Raw genomic sequence first — 13,991 nt, forward strand, 5'->3', positions numbered from 1 at the left:
GCCCCCTTATAAGCCCCGCCCCAAGATGGCGGCCCCGCTGGGCGCATGGAGCCGGGCGCTGCGGGTGACGTCACTCTGCGGACGCCGACGTGGCCTCAGGTGCACGCCCCACGTGTCCCGCCCCGCGCCCCGTGCGTCCGCCCCTGCCCTGAGAATCCTGTTCCAAGATGGCGGCGCCCAGCGGAGGCAGCAGCGGCGGCGGCGCGAGCCTGTGGGCCGTGCTGCTTCTTGGGGCCGTGGCGGTTAGGCCGGCGGAGGCGGTGTCCGAGCCCACGACGGTGGCGTTTGACGTGCGGCCCGGCGGCGTCGTGCACTCCTTCTCCCAGAACGTGGGCCCGGGGGTACGTGCCGCCGCCGCCCCGGGCATCGGAAGCGAGGGATGATGCTGGTCGGTGGTCCAGGGAGGCTGAAGAAGGGGCGAGGCCTGAGGATGGGGTCCGGCACTGCGGGGGTGGGGTCGTCACTGCACTAATAGCAGGTGGGGCGTCCTGGGGGCTGGCGACGTTGTGGGGGCGTGGTCACGAGCCTCAGCGCCTGTCTCACCTGTCACCTGCCCTAAGTGTCCAGGCAGCCCGAGAGGAGGGGAGAGGGCAGCGAGGAGAGCGACGGGAGGCTGAGGGGTATTTCCGCTTCCTGAGCCTGCCAGGGGTCAGTCGCTGCAGCCCTGCCTAGGGAGGAAGTGCTCTTTCCTTCCCTTGCACGAGGCCCCACATCATGGAAGGTGTGAGGCCAGGCCCTCCTTACCCGGAGGCAGCGGGCCTGGGTCTAGCCCAGCTCTGTCCCCAGCTTGTCAGCAAAGTCACTTCCTCTCCCAACTTCCCGTTCACCTATAACAGCGGTATCAGTAGTTGCTGTTTGTCCAGTACTTCCTTATAGCCAAATATGGCGCCAAGTTGTTTGTACGTCAGACCTGTTTTACAGATGAGGAAATACAGGCTCCAAAAAGTTTTCACTTGTCCAGGGTCCCCAGGTGTCACTGCTTCCAAAGCCCATGTTCCTAGAGGGTAGAGGGGTGAGTGTTGGAGGGGGTGCGACCTCCCCCTTCCTGTTCTTTGTATCCCAGAAGCCACATGGGTTGTCTGTCCAGACCTACGAGCTCCACAGTAGGGTGGCAGGCAGGGGACTTAGAGGCCTTGCAGGCTGGCAAGGGACACCAGCCAGAGGGATTGTCCTGATTCTAGATGTCCTAAGACTCTGTACCTTTAGCAGTAAGGATTACCTTTTACCAAGCCTCTTTTCTCTTCCATTCTCTAGGACAAGTATACTTGTAAGTTCACTTACGCTTCTCAAGGAGGGACCAATGAGGTGAGTCATTCAAAATTTCACTTAGCTCACTGTGAGGGTATCCATACTTATACAGAGACATTGTCCAGGAGACAGTGAAGTTGGTTCATTCATGCATCAACTTACACCCATTCAGCTATTCCCACTTACCAATAAAAGGGAAAGTGCTCACATTAAATAGTGGGCACAGATTCCACTGCCGTTATTCCACAGAGGGAGCAAGTGTCTGGACAAAAGGACGGACTTGAGATGTAAATCTGCCGTTCCCATGAGCCTCTGTTAGGGGTGCTGTATTTGGCTTCTGTGCTGTTTAACAAATTACCACAAACCTAGTGGCTTAAAACGACAGCCATTTATTGTCTCACAGTTCTGTAGGTGAGAAGTCTGGGTCAGCTCAGCTGGGTGTTTCATAAAACCAAGATCAAGGTGTCACTGGGCCAGGCTCTAAGAGGCTAGAGGCTCTGGGAAAGAATCCTCTTGTAAGCAATATCAAGTGGTTGGCAGAATTCAGTTGTTTGCGGTTGAAGGACCGAGGTCCCCGTTTCCTTGCTGGCTGTTTTCTCTAGCTGGTGGCAGAAAAGCAACAAAGATTCAAAGCGTGAGAACACATGCGGCGTTGGCTGGCTTTGAGGGCACCCCGTGGCCAGGAGTGCAGCCGGCCTCTAGGAGCTGAGAGCGGCCCCTGGCTGACAGCAAGGAAGTGAGCAGTTCGGTCCTACAACTTGGAGGAACTGAATTCTGCCACAGCCCCGTGAGCTTGGAAGAGGACCCTGAGCTCCAGATGAGAACCCGGCCAACACCTGGATTCTAGCCTGGGAGATGTGCCGGGTAAAGGACCCAGCCAGGCCGTGCTGGACCTACAGAACTGTGAACTCTTAAATGGGTATTATTTTTAAGCTACTGAATAGGTGGTGATTTGTTACGTAGTGTAGTGGGTTGAAGGGTAGCCCCCCAAAAGATATGTCCACATCCTAATCCGCAGAACCTGTGCATGTGACCATGTTTGGAAAAAGCATCTTCGAAGATGTAATTAAGTTAAGGATCTTGGGATGAAGACATCATCCTGGATTATCTAGGTGGACCCTAAATCCAGTGATAAGTGTCCTTATCAGAGACACACAAAGGACATTTTATAGATAGAAGAGGAGAAGAAACACAAGGAGAGGCTGGGCGCATTGGCTCACGCCTGTAATGCCAGCACTGTGGGAGGCCAAGGCAGGCAGATCAGTTGAGGCCCTGAGTTTGAGACCAGCCTCGGCAACAGAGTGAGACCCCTTCTCTACAAAAGGTTAAAAAATTAGCTGGATGTGGTGGCACATGCCTGTAGTCCCAGCTACTCAAAAGGCTGAGGCAGGAGGATCCCTTGAGCCCAGGAGCTGGAGGTTGCAGTGGGCTATGACAACACCACTGCACTCCAGCCTGGGTGACAGAGGAAGACCCTGTCTCAAAAAAGATTACGAAAGCAAGAAACAGGGAGAAAGCCCCGCCAAGTTGGAGGCAGGGCTTGGAGTGAGGCAGCTACAGCCAAGGCACACCTGCGGCCACAAGAGGGTGGAAGAGACAAAGACAGATGCTCTTCTGGTGCCTTCAGAGGGATCGTGGCCCTGCGAACACATTAATTTTGGACCCCCAGCCTCCGGAACCAGGAGAGCATGACTTTCTATTGTTAGCCACCAAATCTGTGGTAAATAGGCCCAATAAATGAATACACCGCAGCAGCAGAAAACAAATGCAGCTGGGACTACACCATGACAGATAAGTACTCGGCTGATGAAATACTTCTCTAAATTCTAGCTAGGGGCTACTGCTTGGTTTTTGTGTGGAAGAAGAGCAGCAAGTGTTTGAGAAGAAGCACAAGACAGACCTTCTCCTTGGAATTAATTAGAAAGAACAAAAGGAAAAGGAAGAACTGTCACTATGAAATCAGGAAAAACACCTTTCCTATCCCTAAAAGTGCTGTCCTGTTTAACACCCAGATGTTAGTAAATACTCCAGCTACAGAACATTCCGTGGCACCGTGTCCCTTAACAGTGTAGTCTGGAGACGGAGCTGCGTGGGAACCCAACGGCAGATGCTACTCATAGCCCTGACACTGCCAGTGACAGTCTCAGAGCGGTGCAGGCTGGCTCTGAGGCCATGGGCGTCTTCCCCTGGGCACTGTGGACATTAGGTCCGCATCATTCTCTGGGGCGGGGCCGTCCTGGGCACTGCAGGTGCTGAGCAGTGTCCCTGCCTCCACCCTCTCCATGCCTGGAGCACCCTTTCCCCCAAGTTGTGACAACCAAAATGTCCCCAGACATTGCCAGCTGCGCCCTTAGGGACGTCTGTTGAAAACCACAGGGTTAGAGTACCGTGAAATCCACTTTTTAAAAAATTTCAGGTATGCTTTGTAAATGACAGTCACAGTCCATTTGGGCCACTGTAACAGACTAATGTAGGCTGGGTGGCTTAAACAACAAACATCTGTTCCTGGCAGTTCTGGAGGCAGAGATGAGGGTGCCAGCAGAGTCAGGTTCTGGGGAGGGCTCACTTCCTGGTTGTGGACGCCGCCTTCTTGCTGTGACCTCACGTGGCAGAAAGAGGGCAGTAGAGCTCTCTGGAGTCCCTTTCCTAAGGGCAGTAATCCCAGCGTGAGGGCTCTACCCCCATGACTTTATCACCTCCCCAAGGCCCACCTCCTAAACCCATGAGACTGGGATTACGTTTCAACATAGGAATTTTAGGGGCACAGGAACATTGAGACGATTGCAATTCCCAAGTTCAGTATTTTAATAAAATGTAGCAAACACTCAGCAACCTCCCTCCCAGCAGCGCCGGGGGTCATAGCTCTGCTGTGGAACGTCACCCCCCCTTGTGTGACCTTCTCCCTGGCCCCTGGGCAGTGGGCATTCTGCCAGTGTCCACTTTTCCTTCTATACCTCCAGGCCTCACTGTTCTCCAAACCTTCGATCCCCTTGTGGGACGGTGCTGAGTGGTGGAACATTCTCCCTGATGACCATCCCCCAGGAACGCCCTCTGCCACGCCTCAGCCCCAAAGCAGCCTCTTTGTGTAGATAACCGATTTTTTGGACAGTAAAATCGCAGTCGCACCACTGACATGGGGTTTCTTGGGTGCCCCATGCTGTGCAAAGCCAGGTATACATTTCGTCCTTACCCCAACCCCGGAGGCAGACACTGCTGCTCCTCTCCGCATTTCACTGGTGAGGACTTGGGGCCCAGAGGCTGAGTGAGGCCCCAGGTCCCACAGCTAGGAAGTGTTAGAATGTCCCCAAAGGGCAGATCCCTGACCACCAGGGACCAGGAAATGTCCAGTGTCACCAAAAACTAATAAAAAACATCAGGACCGGGTGCAGTGGCTTATGCCTGTAATCCTAGCACTTTGGGAGGCAGAGGACGGAAGATCACTTGAGGCCAGAATTTGGGACCAGCCTGAGCAAGAGCAAGACCCCATCTCTACTAAATACAGAAAAATTAGCTGGGCGTGGTGGCGCACACCTATAGTTTAAGGTTGCTGTGAGCCAGGCTGACGCCACGGCACTCTAGCCTGGGCAACAGAGTGAGACTCTTGTCTCCAAAACAAAACAAAAATACCTCTGGCTTTTAAATTTGTTTGCATTCATAATTTTTTTAAAAAATGTGTAAATATTTGACCCGTGTTCAGGAACCCTTTAAGATTACTGGGAAACCTTCCCAGCTAGAGCTCACCGGATAAAGCTGTTTCTGGTGCTCAGAGGCCCCGGAGCCATGGACAGGTGTTTCTCAATTAAAAAAAAAAATATGTTGAGTTGGCAGGTATCCCCTGTAGCTGTCCCTTGTCCTTGTCATTGGAGTATAATTGGTGAGCACATTTGTGCTCCCAGGCAAAATGCAACTAAGTGACCATTTACTCCCACTGTAATTAACATAAAAATGGCCTCGTTTCTATTAATGAAAAAGCTCCCACTTTAAACCAGGAATCCCTACAATCAGAGTCCATTACTACTCTTGGGAGAGGCCTGTAAGCTCATTTTATTAGCACAACCTAAAAATTGCCTGGGGCAGCCCAGAACACTACAGTGGGTGTTCCATTTCCATGTGGCCAGGTTTTTGGAGGCCCATGAAAATCAGAATAGTGTGTTTTGGAACCATTTTAAAATTTTAAATTTTTAAAATTTAATTTGAAGCCTCACATCGTTCAAAAAAAATGTTTAAGTATTAAAAGGTTTGTAGCACCCTCCATATAACCCTGATTATTAAAATCTTGTGTTTTGGGCCAGGCACGGTGGCTCATACCTGTAATCCCAGCACTTTGGGAGGCCAAGGTGGGAGGATCACTTGAGGTCTGGAGTTTGAGACCAGCCTGGGCAATACAGCGAGACCCTGTCTCTAAAAATAAACAAAAATTAGACGTGATGGCACGCACCCCTAATGCCAGCTGCTAGGGAGGCTGAAGCGGGAGGATCACTTGAGGCCACGAGTTCGAGTTGCAGTGAGCTGTGATGATGCCCCTGCACTCCAGCCTGGGCGACAGTGAGATCCTGTCTCTTAAAAAAGAAAAAAAAAATCTTGGTTTTGTTCAAAAACTTCTTTTTTGTGTGGGGGCGGGGAGGACAGAATCTCACTCTTGCCCAGGCTAGAGTGCCGTGGCATCAGCCTAGCTCACAGCAACCTCAAACTCCTGAGCTCAAGCGATCCTCCTGCCTCAGCCTCCTGAGTAGCTGGGACTACAGGTACACGCCACCGTGCCCGGCTGATTTTTTCTATTTTTAGTTGTGTGCCTCATTTCTTTCTATATTTAGTAGAGACAGGGTCTCGCTCTTGCTCAGGCTGGTCTCGAACTCCTGAGCTCAAGCAATCCGCCCGCCTCGGCCTCCCAGAAAGACTTCCTTTTATTCATAGAAGCAAGCATGAGTATATTGTCTTCTCTCTCTTTTTTTTTTTATTAATAGGCTTTATTTTTTAGAGCAGTTATAGGTTCACAGCAAAATTGTACAGAAAGTGCAGTTCCCACATACCTGCTACCCACCAACACACACACCGGGCAAGTAGCATTCTGATTGTCAGCTCCCCCACGGAGCGGGGCATTGGTTCCAGTCGATGAACCCCCAGTCGATGAACCTGCATGGATGTGTCACCCTCACCCAGAGTCCATAGTCTGAGTCAGGGTTCACTCTGGGTGGTGTAACCTTCTGTGAGTCTGGACAAATATGCAATGACGTGTCTCCACCATTATAGCATCACTCAGCGCAGTTCCAACCCTAAACCTCCCCTGTGCCCGTCCATCCCTCCCCCCTTCCCCCCTCAACCCCGGCAGCCACTGATCTTTTACTGTCCCCGTAGTTTTGCCTTTTCCAGAATGTCCCATAGCTGGCATCATACAGTGTGTGGCCTTTCTAGACTGGCTCCCTCCGCTTAGCAACACGCATTCAAGATTCCTCCCCGTTTTCCCGTGGCCTGACAGCTCACTTCTCTTTAGCGCTGAGGAACATTCTGCTGTCTCGATGCCCCGACGCCAATTTGTCCCCGCACTTAGCTACCGAAAGACACCTTGGAGCTTCCAGCTCTTGGCGATTATGAATAAAGCTGCTATAAATACCTGTGCGCAGCTTTTCGGCTCCTTTGGGTTAATACCTAGGAGCACAACTCCTGGGTCAAATGAGAAAAGCATATTTTGTTTTGTTTTCCCTTCTTTGTTTACTTAAGCAAGATAACTCACTGTTCCGGTTGGTTTTGTTATTTTATGCAACACTGTGTCCTGGGGATTGTTCTGTATCCTCCCTAAAGTGCTTCCTCTCAGTGGCGAAGTCTGGAGAAACTGTATCCATCAGCCGAAGAGCGTACATCGTACCCACAAAGGGGTTTCACAGCCCGCCACCTTCCCGCCCCTCCCTCCAGGTCTCCAATGTCTGTTACTCCCTAAGTTAAGCTTTCTGTTTGGGATCGTTACGGATTCACGTTCAGTTGTTAAAAATCATGCGGGGAGGCCCCAAGCACCCTTGACCCAGGTTCCCCAGGGGTGACACCCTCAAGACGCTAGTCACTGTCACAGCGGGACATTGACGTGGACACGGGGCCAACCCTCCCTCCTCCCCATCCTTGGGTCCACGCATTTTCCATTTTGGCTGTACCCGTCGCAGCCCCACTGACATGGGAGAGCCCCAGTACCCCCGCCCTCCCCACTCGGTGTGTCAGCCAGCGGGGGCTTTTGCCCCCTGACCTCGGAGAGAACGGTCTCGCTGTAGTTCAGTTTTTGATCCTTTTTAATACATGAAACTGGGCATCTTTTCGTGTACTGAAGAGTCGTTCAGCTCTCCCCGTACTTGGGAGCCGGTTGGGGTGGTTCCCAGGAGAGACTCCACATTTGATGGCGAGGACACGGGACTGACTGGCAAGTCCCCCGAGCACAGATGGACACCAAACCGCAGGCCACAGTGAGGGCAGGGCAGGGGGTGGGTGGCCGGTCCCTGAGCCGGGGAGGGAGCAAGAGAGGCACCACCAGCTCTGCAGAACTGGAGGCAAAGCCGGGACTCTCCCGGAGCGCCCGTGTGTCCTGGGCTGACCCGAGCTTGTCTTCTGTCCCCAGCAGTGGCAGATGAGCCTGGGGACCAGCGAGGACCACCAGCACTTCACCTGCACCATCTGGAGGTGAGCGCGGGCTGGGGAGGGGACGGCGGGGCTGCTGTGGTGTCGCCCGCTCCAGGCGGGGCAAGAGAGGAGAAGAGGATGGACAGACAGGTCCCTGCACCCCTGGAGGGGGACACAGGGCAGCATGCGGACTCAGGAGGTGCAGGCAGGAGGGGCTTCCACGCTGCACCAGGGGATGGAGGGCAGGAGTGCCCCCCAAGGAAGCGCACTGACGGTGAGGCCGGGGGCCCGGGGCGCGTGTGCCGGGCAAGGGGCCGGGGCACCAGGGAAAGGGGCCGGGGAGGGCCCTGAGGGTGGCACGAAGTCACCAAAGGGCTCTAGGGGCAATTTTTTTAATCGAGATAAAATTCCCATAAAATACAGCTTTTTGAAGTGTACAGTTCAGTGGTATTTAGCACATTGACAGGGTTGTGCCACCGCCACCTATTGAGTTCCAGAACTTTCTCAACACCCCAAAAGGAAACCCCGCCCCCATTAGCCATCACTGTCCATCTCCCCAAACCCCCAGCCCCTGTCACCCACAAATCCACACCCTGTCCCTGTAGCTCTGCCAGTCCTGGACAGTTCACAGAAATGGAACCACACGCTGTGTGGGGACCCCAGTGTCCTCCCATGAATCGCTCAGTTCCTGGTTTCCCTCAGGCGGTTCTTCCGCTAGAATGTTCTCCCTGAAGGACAAGCCCGATGGTCTGTAACCTTGTGTGGGTCGCAGACCCCTGGGAATCAGACGGAAGCTGTGCCCCGCCCCCCATCCCCGAAATGCCAGACACACACAGCCCACGGCATCCGCACAGAGCTCGGGCCCTCGGCCCCTCCGCAGCCCATCGAGGTGCGGTCTGGACGGCAGGGCCTCGTGCGAGGCGGACGTGCCCACCCCAGTCCCGCCCCTCGTCCTCCTCGGTCAGGTTCCCGAGTGGAGCGCTCGCCCCCTCAAGTCGTCTGGTTCCCGCCGTCCCCCGCCTCAGCACAGCTTGCCGAGTGAATGGCGCGTCCGGCGGGGCAGAGGGTCACGGAGCTGCAGGAATCCCGTCCTTCCCCCCTGGTGCTCGCAGCCCTGGACTGTGCCGGCCCCAGCGGTACTTGTCCCTGGGGCCTTTGTTTTGTGCCCGACAGCGCAGGCACTTGGGAGGGGACTGGACAGAAGTCCAGGGCGTAGTCCTCGGTGGCCAGGGGTCAACACAGGGCGCAGATTGACACAGCAGAGACAATTAGAGAGCAGCGAGTGGCGGCCTTTAATTAAGGGACAGGGTGTGATTTAACACTGCGTGTGGGCGTTGTCGCACGGTCTCCTGCTGGATGCCTTGCAAACAGCAGGTGTTGCCCAGGGGGTTCGGGGGGTTCTTACCCACTCCATGTCACGGGCAGGCAAAGGCCTCGGGCCATTGGCAGCTGCGTCAAGGGGACCCTGTTGGTGCCACTTCCCAGCCCAGAGAGAGCAAGGAGCCAGGGGCCGAGAGGGGCCCTCTGAGCCTGGCCGCCCTCGTCACAGGGAAGCCCACGGTCCACACTCGCCCGTCTGCAGAGCACAGCCTGGCACAGGGCGTGTGCGCCGGCTCCCTAGGTGGCACCCAGGTGGGCGCAGACACAGGCTGGGACTGGGGTGGGCCCTGCCTGAGCCTGAACCCTCTTACCTGGCCCACCTGGAGGCTCCCCAAGGACACGCTCAGCCCTGGAGACCTGCTGACCCCAGGGCCACCCCCTGGCCCATGTGGGCCCGGCCCCCTCGCTGACCAGGCCTGGGGCAGCCACCGGGACTTGGAGAATAATCTGGGGACTCCCTGGATGCTCCCAGCCGGGACACCCCCAGAAATGGCCACTTCCCTGCCCCGACAGCCCCACCCGCCCCATCTTAGTCCTCCGCCGTCACCTTCTGACACCTTCCACCACTCCAGATCTTTAAATGCTGGCATTTGCCCCCTCCTGGGGACCTAGACAGAGCTCTTTGCCCCACTTCCTAGTTAACTCCTGTACTGCTCAGACTCCAGGGTTGGGGGCCCCCTGCCGGCCACTCTTGCCCCCGCCCCGCTGCAGACCTGAGATGCCGGCAGCAGGCAGGAAGGGACACAGCTCACAGCCCACAGGGGAGAGAGGCCTGTCCGTGACCAGCGGAAGAACATTCCAGCATGGAGGAAGGAGGGGGTGATGCTGAGCAGGCCCGTCCGTCCCTCCCAGAGCCAGCAGTGCTGGGCAGTGGCTTCATGCAGAGAGGCTGCCCCACACCTGCCAGCCCAGCCGGGCTGCAGACTGCGCAGACCCAGGCCCCAGGCCCGGCCTGACCCCGCCCGCCCTTGCTTTGCAGGCCGCAGGGCAAGTCCTACCTGTACTTCACCGAGTTCAAGGCCGAGGTGCGGGGCGCCGAGATCGAGTACGCCATGGCCTACGTGAGTGGCGCTGCTGCGGGGGGGTGTCGTGCTAGAGCGGCTGCTGGGATGTCCTGCCTGAGGCGGCACCTTCCAGACCAGATGGGGGCGGGGAGGAGAGGGGATGCCGGACCCTTTAGAGGGAGGTTTGGTGGCTTGGAGCAACGTGTTTCCCGGCAGGCACCTGCAGGTGCCGAGGGAGGGTGCGTCTGGTGCCCCGAGGGGGACCGAGCTGACCCCAAGTGACCCAGTGGGCGGAGCAGGAGATGGACACCCTGGCCTCCCTCTCCTGACACCCCCGCCCCCCTGCCTGTCTCCTGCCAAAGCCACCAGGGAGCCAGGGGGTGAGGGGGCCCTATCCTGCCGTCCTGAGTACTCAGCCGCTGGGACGTGGGCAGGACAGCAGGGGCCGAAGTGGACCTGCAGGGGCAGGCGGTGTGGCTCACTGGTGGGGAACAGGACCCGGCGCCCCTTGGCCAGACGAACCTCTGCTTCTCGGCCCTGGCAGGGCCAGAGCCGGGTGGCTGCCTGGTGCAGGAAGGAGCAGCCCCCACCGTGGGGGGCCCAGCTGACCACACTGCAGAGACCCCACTTCTACATTTGGGTCAGAAACACTGTGGGAATGACTCCTATCCACCCAGGCTCAACCAGAGAAGCAGAGCCAGCAGGAGATGGGTATTAGGAGATTGATAGCTGGGAACGGGCTCGTGCCACGGGGGAACGGCCAGGCAGGTTTTGCATCTACAGCCCCGGCCCAGGAACTGTTAATATAATACGTCTTCCCCAGGGAAGCCTCGCTCTGCCCAGAGGCCTCCGACCGATTGAACCCGAATCTCCCAGATCTCCCAGAATAGTTTCCTCCTTTGCTTGAGGTCACCTGACCATGGGTTTTAACCACATCTACAAAATAACCTTCAGAGCCACCCGGCAAACGTTTGCTTGGAGAATCAGGGACTCCAACCTCGCTGATGGACACATCAAACTGACTATCCCAGCCCGGCACCGAGACTCCTGCTGGTAATCCCGGCGCTTTGGGAGGCTGAGGCAGGAGGATCATTTGAGGCCAGGAGTTTGAGACCAGCCTGAGTAACATAGTGAGAACTGGTCTCTACAAAAAATGTAAAAATTAGCCAGGTGTGGCGGTGCGCACCCGTAGTCCCAGCTACTCGGGAGGCTGAGGCAAGAGGATCGCTTGAGCCCAGGAGTTGGAGGCTGCAGTGAGCTGTGATGACGCCACTGCACTCCAGCCTGGGTGACAGAGTGAGACCCTGTCACAAAGAAACAAAACAGGAAAACCACTATTCTTTTGGCTGATTTGAAAAAGAAAAAGACACAATTCTGACTTTTTTTTCACCGTTTAGATAAGAGGCCCAGCCATTCTGATTTTTTTAAATGACATTTAAGAGGCTGCAGTGCTCATATTATTTCCACAAATTATTAACTGAAAGGAGAAAAATCAGGTCAGATACTGTCCTTCTGGGATCTGCAGTGGGGGCCTGAGGTTTTAAGCCAGTTGGCAGGCTCTTGGGTAGAGGCACCAACCTGGGGCTACTGGCTTCTCTTTTATGGACTTAGAAAAGTCTCTTTAGTAAAAAGCACCTGGCTTTTGTCTCTGCTTCTCTGAGAAGCAAACTGAATCCTCTTCTCAACCAATGAGATGGCTCTAAGTAAAGTTTCCACCTGTTCCCTTTCAGTCTAAAGCTGCCTTCGAAAGAGAAAGCGACGTTCCCCTGAAGAACGAGGAGTTCGAAGTCACCAAAACAGCAGGTACGGAAACCTGGGTTGCGGGGACAGAGCAGAGAAAGTGGCGCGAGGGCAGTGGCAACATCCCCGTCAGGGGGCGACGTGGCGGGAGTTTGGAGGTGGAGATGGTGTCCCCACGGGGGCCCCGGAGAGCATAGACCAGGCGTCCGTCCACAGACTGCTTCTGCCTGGAGCCCCATGGTGAATAGTCTCAGCTCTGTGGCGTATACGGGCTCTTTTCTAAGCGACTCAAGTCCACTGTTGTCGCACAAAAGCAGCCGGAGACAGTGCATCTGTGGACAGGTGTCGTCCCGTGCCAATAAAACTCTATTTTATGAACACTAAAACATGAATTTCAGATAAATTTCCCATATCACAGAATACTATTTTTCTTTACTTTCATGTTAAAGCTTTTTCCCCCCTGCACCTGTAGTCCCTGCTTGCTTGGGAAGCTTAGGAGGGAGGATCACTTGAGCCCAAGAGTTCAAGTCCAGCCTGCGCAACATAGCACGACCCCTCTCTCTCGAAAAAAAAAAGCAATTTAAAAATGTACAAGCCACCCTTAGCATCTGGGCTGCACAGAAGCAGGTGGTGGGGCCGCGCTTTGCTAACCGCTGTTGGAGAACCAAGACCAAGAAAGTTCATGCCCAGAACTGTGTGTCCTTAAGGGCGTTGAGCGGGTGAGCTGCGGAGGGGGCCGGTGGGGACAGGGAACGCCAGCACACCGGGCTGTCTCTCGCAGTGACTAGAAGCAGCTTGGAAGTAGAAAGCGTCAGGGCGGCTTCGAGGGCGGGACCGCACAGTGCCGAGGGGAGGCTGGGGGGCTGCCTGAGCCCCACCACGTTCCAAGCCACGTCTGAGCCACGTTCGGCTGCACAGGGCGGGCGCTGAGCAAAAGGGGGCGGCAAAGCGCCCAGTGAGGGCAAGGGTGTGAGGCAGCAGAGTGGCCAGGTAGGGCCGGGAGACTTGGGGACAGCAGTGCAAGCCAGAGTCCCTGATCCTGCTGGGAAGGCATCCCGTGGGCCTCGGACAGGTTCACCGGGCCCCACCCCCATCCTGCTCAGCCTGGGTCCTCCCCCTCCCCCCACCCACTCTCCACGTGGCACAAGTGACCAGCGCTCTTCCCACCTCAGGCCTTCCCGCTGCCCACCCGCGAGGTCAGCCCCGCTGGCCTCTCACCCTCCACACCCCCTTTCCTCTGTCCCTCACCCGTAGGATGCTCGGTGCCTGGGGCCTCTCCACGTGGACGTCCACTTTAGGGACTGCTCCCCGTGCCTGCCTGGCCCCCACCCCACATTCCCAGGGCCCTGAGGATTCGTGGAGTGTGGGGCCCAACCATGTGTCTCTTTCCTGCAGTGGCCCACAGGCCTGGCGCGTTCAAGGCTGAGCTGTCCAAGCTGGTGATCGTGGCCAAGGCGTCCCGCACCGAGCTGTGACCGGCAGCCCCGTTGAGGGTGGCGCTCCGTCATCTCCACCGAAGGTGCCCAGGGACCTGAGGGGGTGCCCATTACTGCTTTCTAGTGGGGGCTCCCGGATCTCAGCCCAGGCCGACGTCGCCCTGTCCGGAGGGGCTCACCCTGCCTGGCTGTCCCACCCCTGCCTGGCCCCACGCCCCGCGTGCTCTGCCGGACTCAGGACTGTGCTCCCCTCCGACCCGGCCGGCCACCCTCGGTGAGCCTCTGGGACTGTTTTGGCACAGGGCACCCAGGGGGCCTCCTTTCACATGAACTGGGAAGAGAGGAAATGTTTTTTTCATATTTAAATTAAAAAGATGATTAAAAATCCACCACACAGACTGGGCCAGGCCCTCCCTGCTGGGCGTGTCCGGCGGGGCTCGGGCTGCAGCCCCCACTTCGCCTCCCTGTCGGAAGAGGCTGAGGCTCCCCCGCCCGGGGCACGTGGCCTCTCCAGGCTGGACCCGAGGTGGCCGTCCCTGACCCTGTTTCTGCAGACCGGCCACTCGTGCTTGCCGAGCCAGGG

At 56.4% G+C, this 13,991-nt stretch overlaps 1 protein-coding gene across 1 annotated transcript; it reads left to right on the forward strand.

Moving 5' to 3' along the window:
- The first annotated feature begins 62 nt into the window (after positions 1 to 62).
- MYDGF (myeloid-derived growth factor) lies at positions 63 to 13,781 on the forward strand. Its single transcript, XM_012646230.1, has 6 exons — positions 63 to 341; positions 1,255 to 1,305; positions 7,847 to 7,908; positions 10,208 to 10,289; positions 11,963 to 12,035; positions 13,368 to 13,781. Exons 1-6 carry the CDS (start codon positions 168 to 170, stop codon positions 13,445 to 13,447), a joined length of 522 nt encoding a protein of 173 aa, XP_012501684.1. The 5' UTR covers positions 63 to 167; the 3' UTR covers positions 13,448 to 13,781.
- The last annotated feature ends 210 nt before the right edge of the window (positions 13,782 to 13,991 follow it).

The sequence above is a fragment of the Propithecus coquereli genome, unplaced genomic scaffold (genome assembly GCF_000956105.1).
Source record: "Propithecus coquereli isolate 6110/MARCELLA unplaced genomic scaffold, Pcoq_1.0 Scaffold241, whole genome shotgun sequence".
NCBI lineage: Eukaryota > Metazoa > Chordata > Mammalia > Primates > Indriidae > Propithecus > Propithecus coquereli.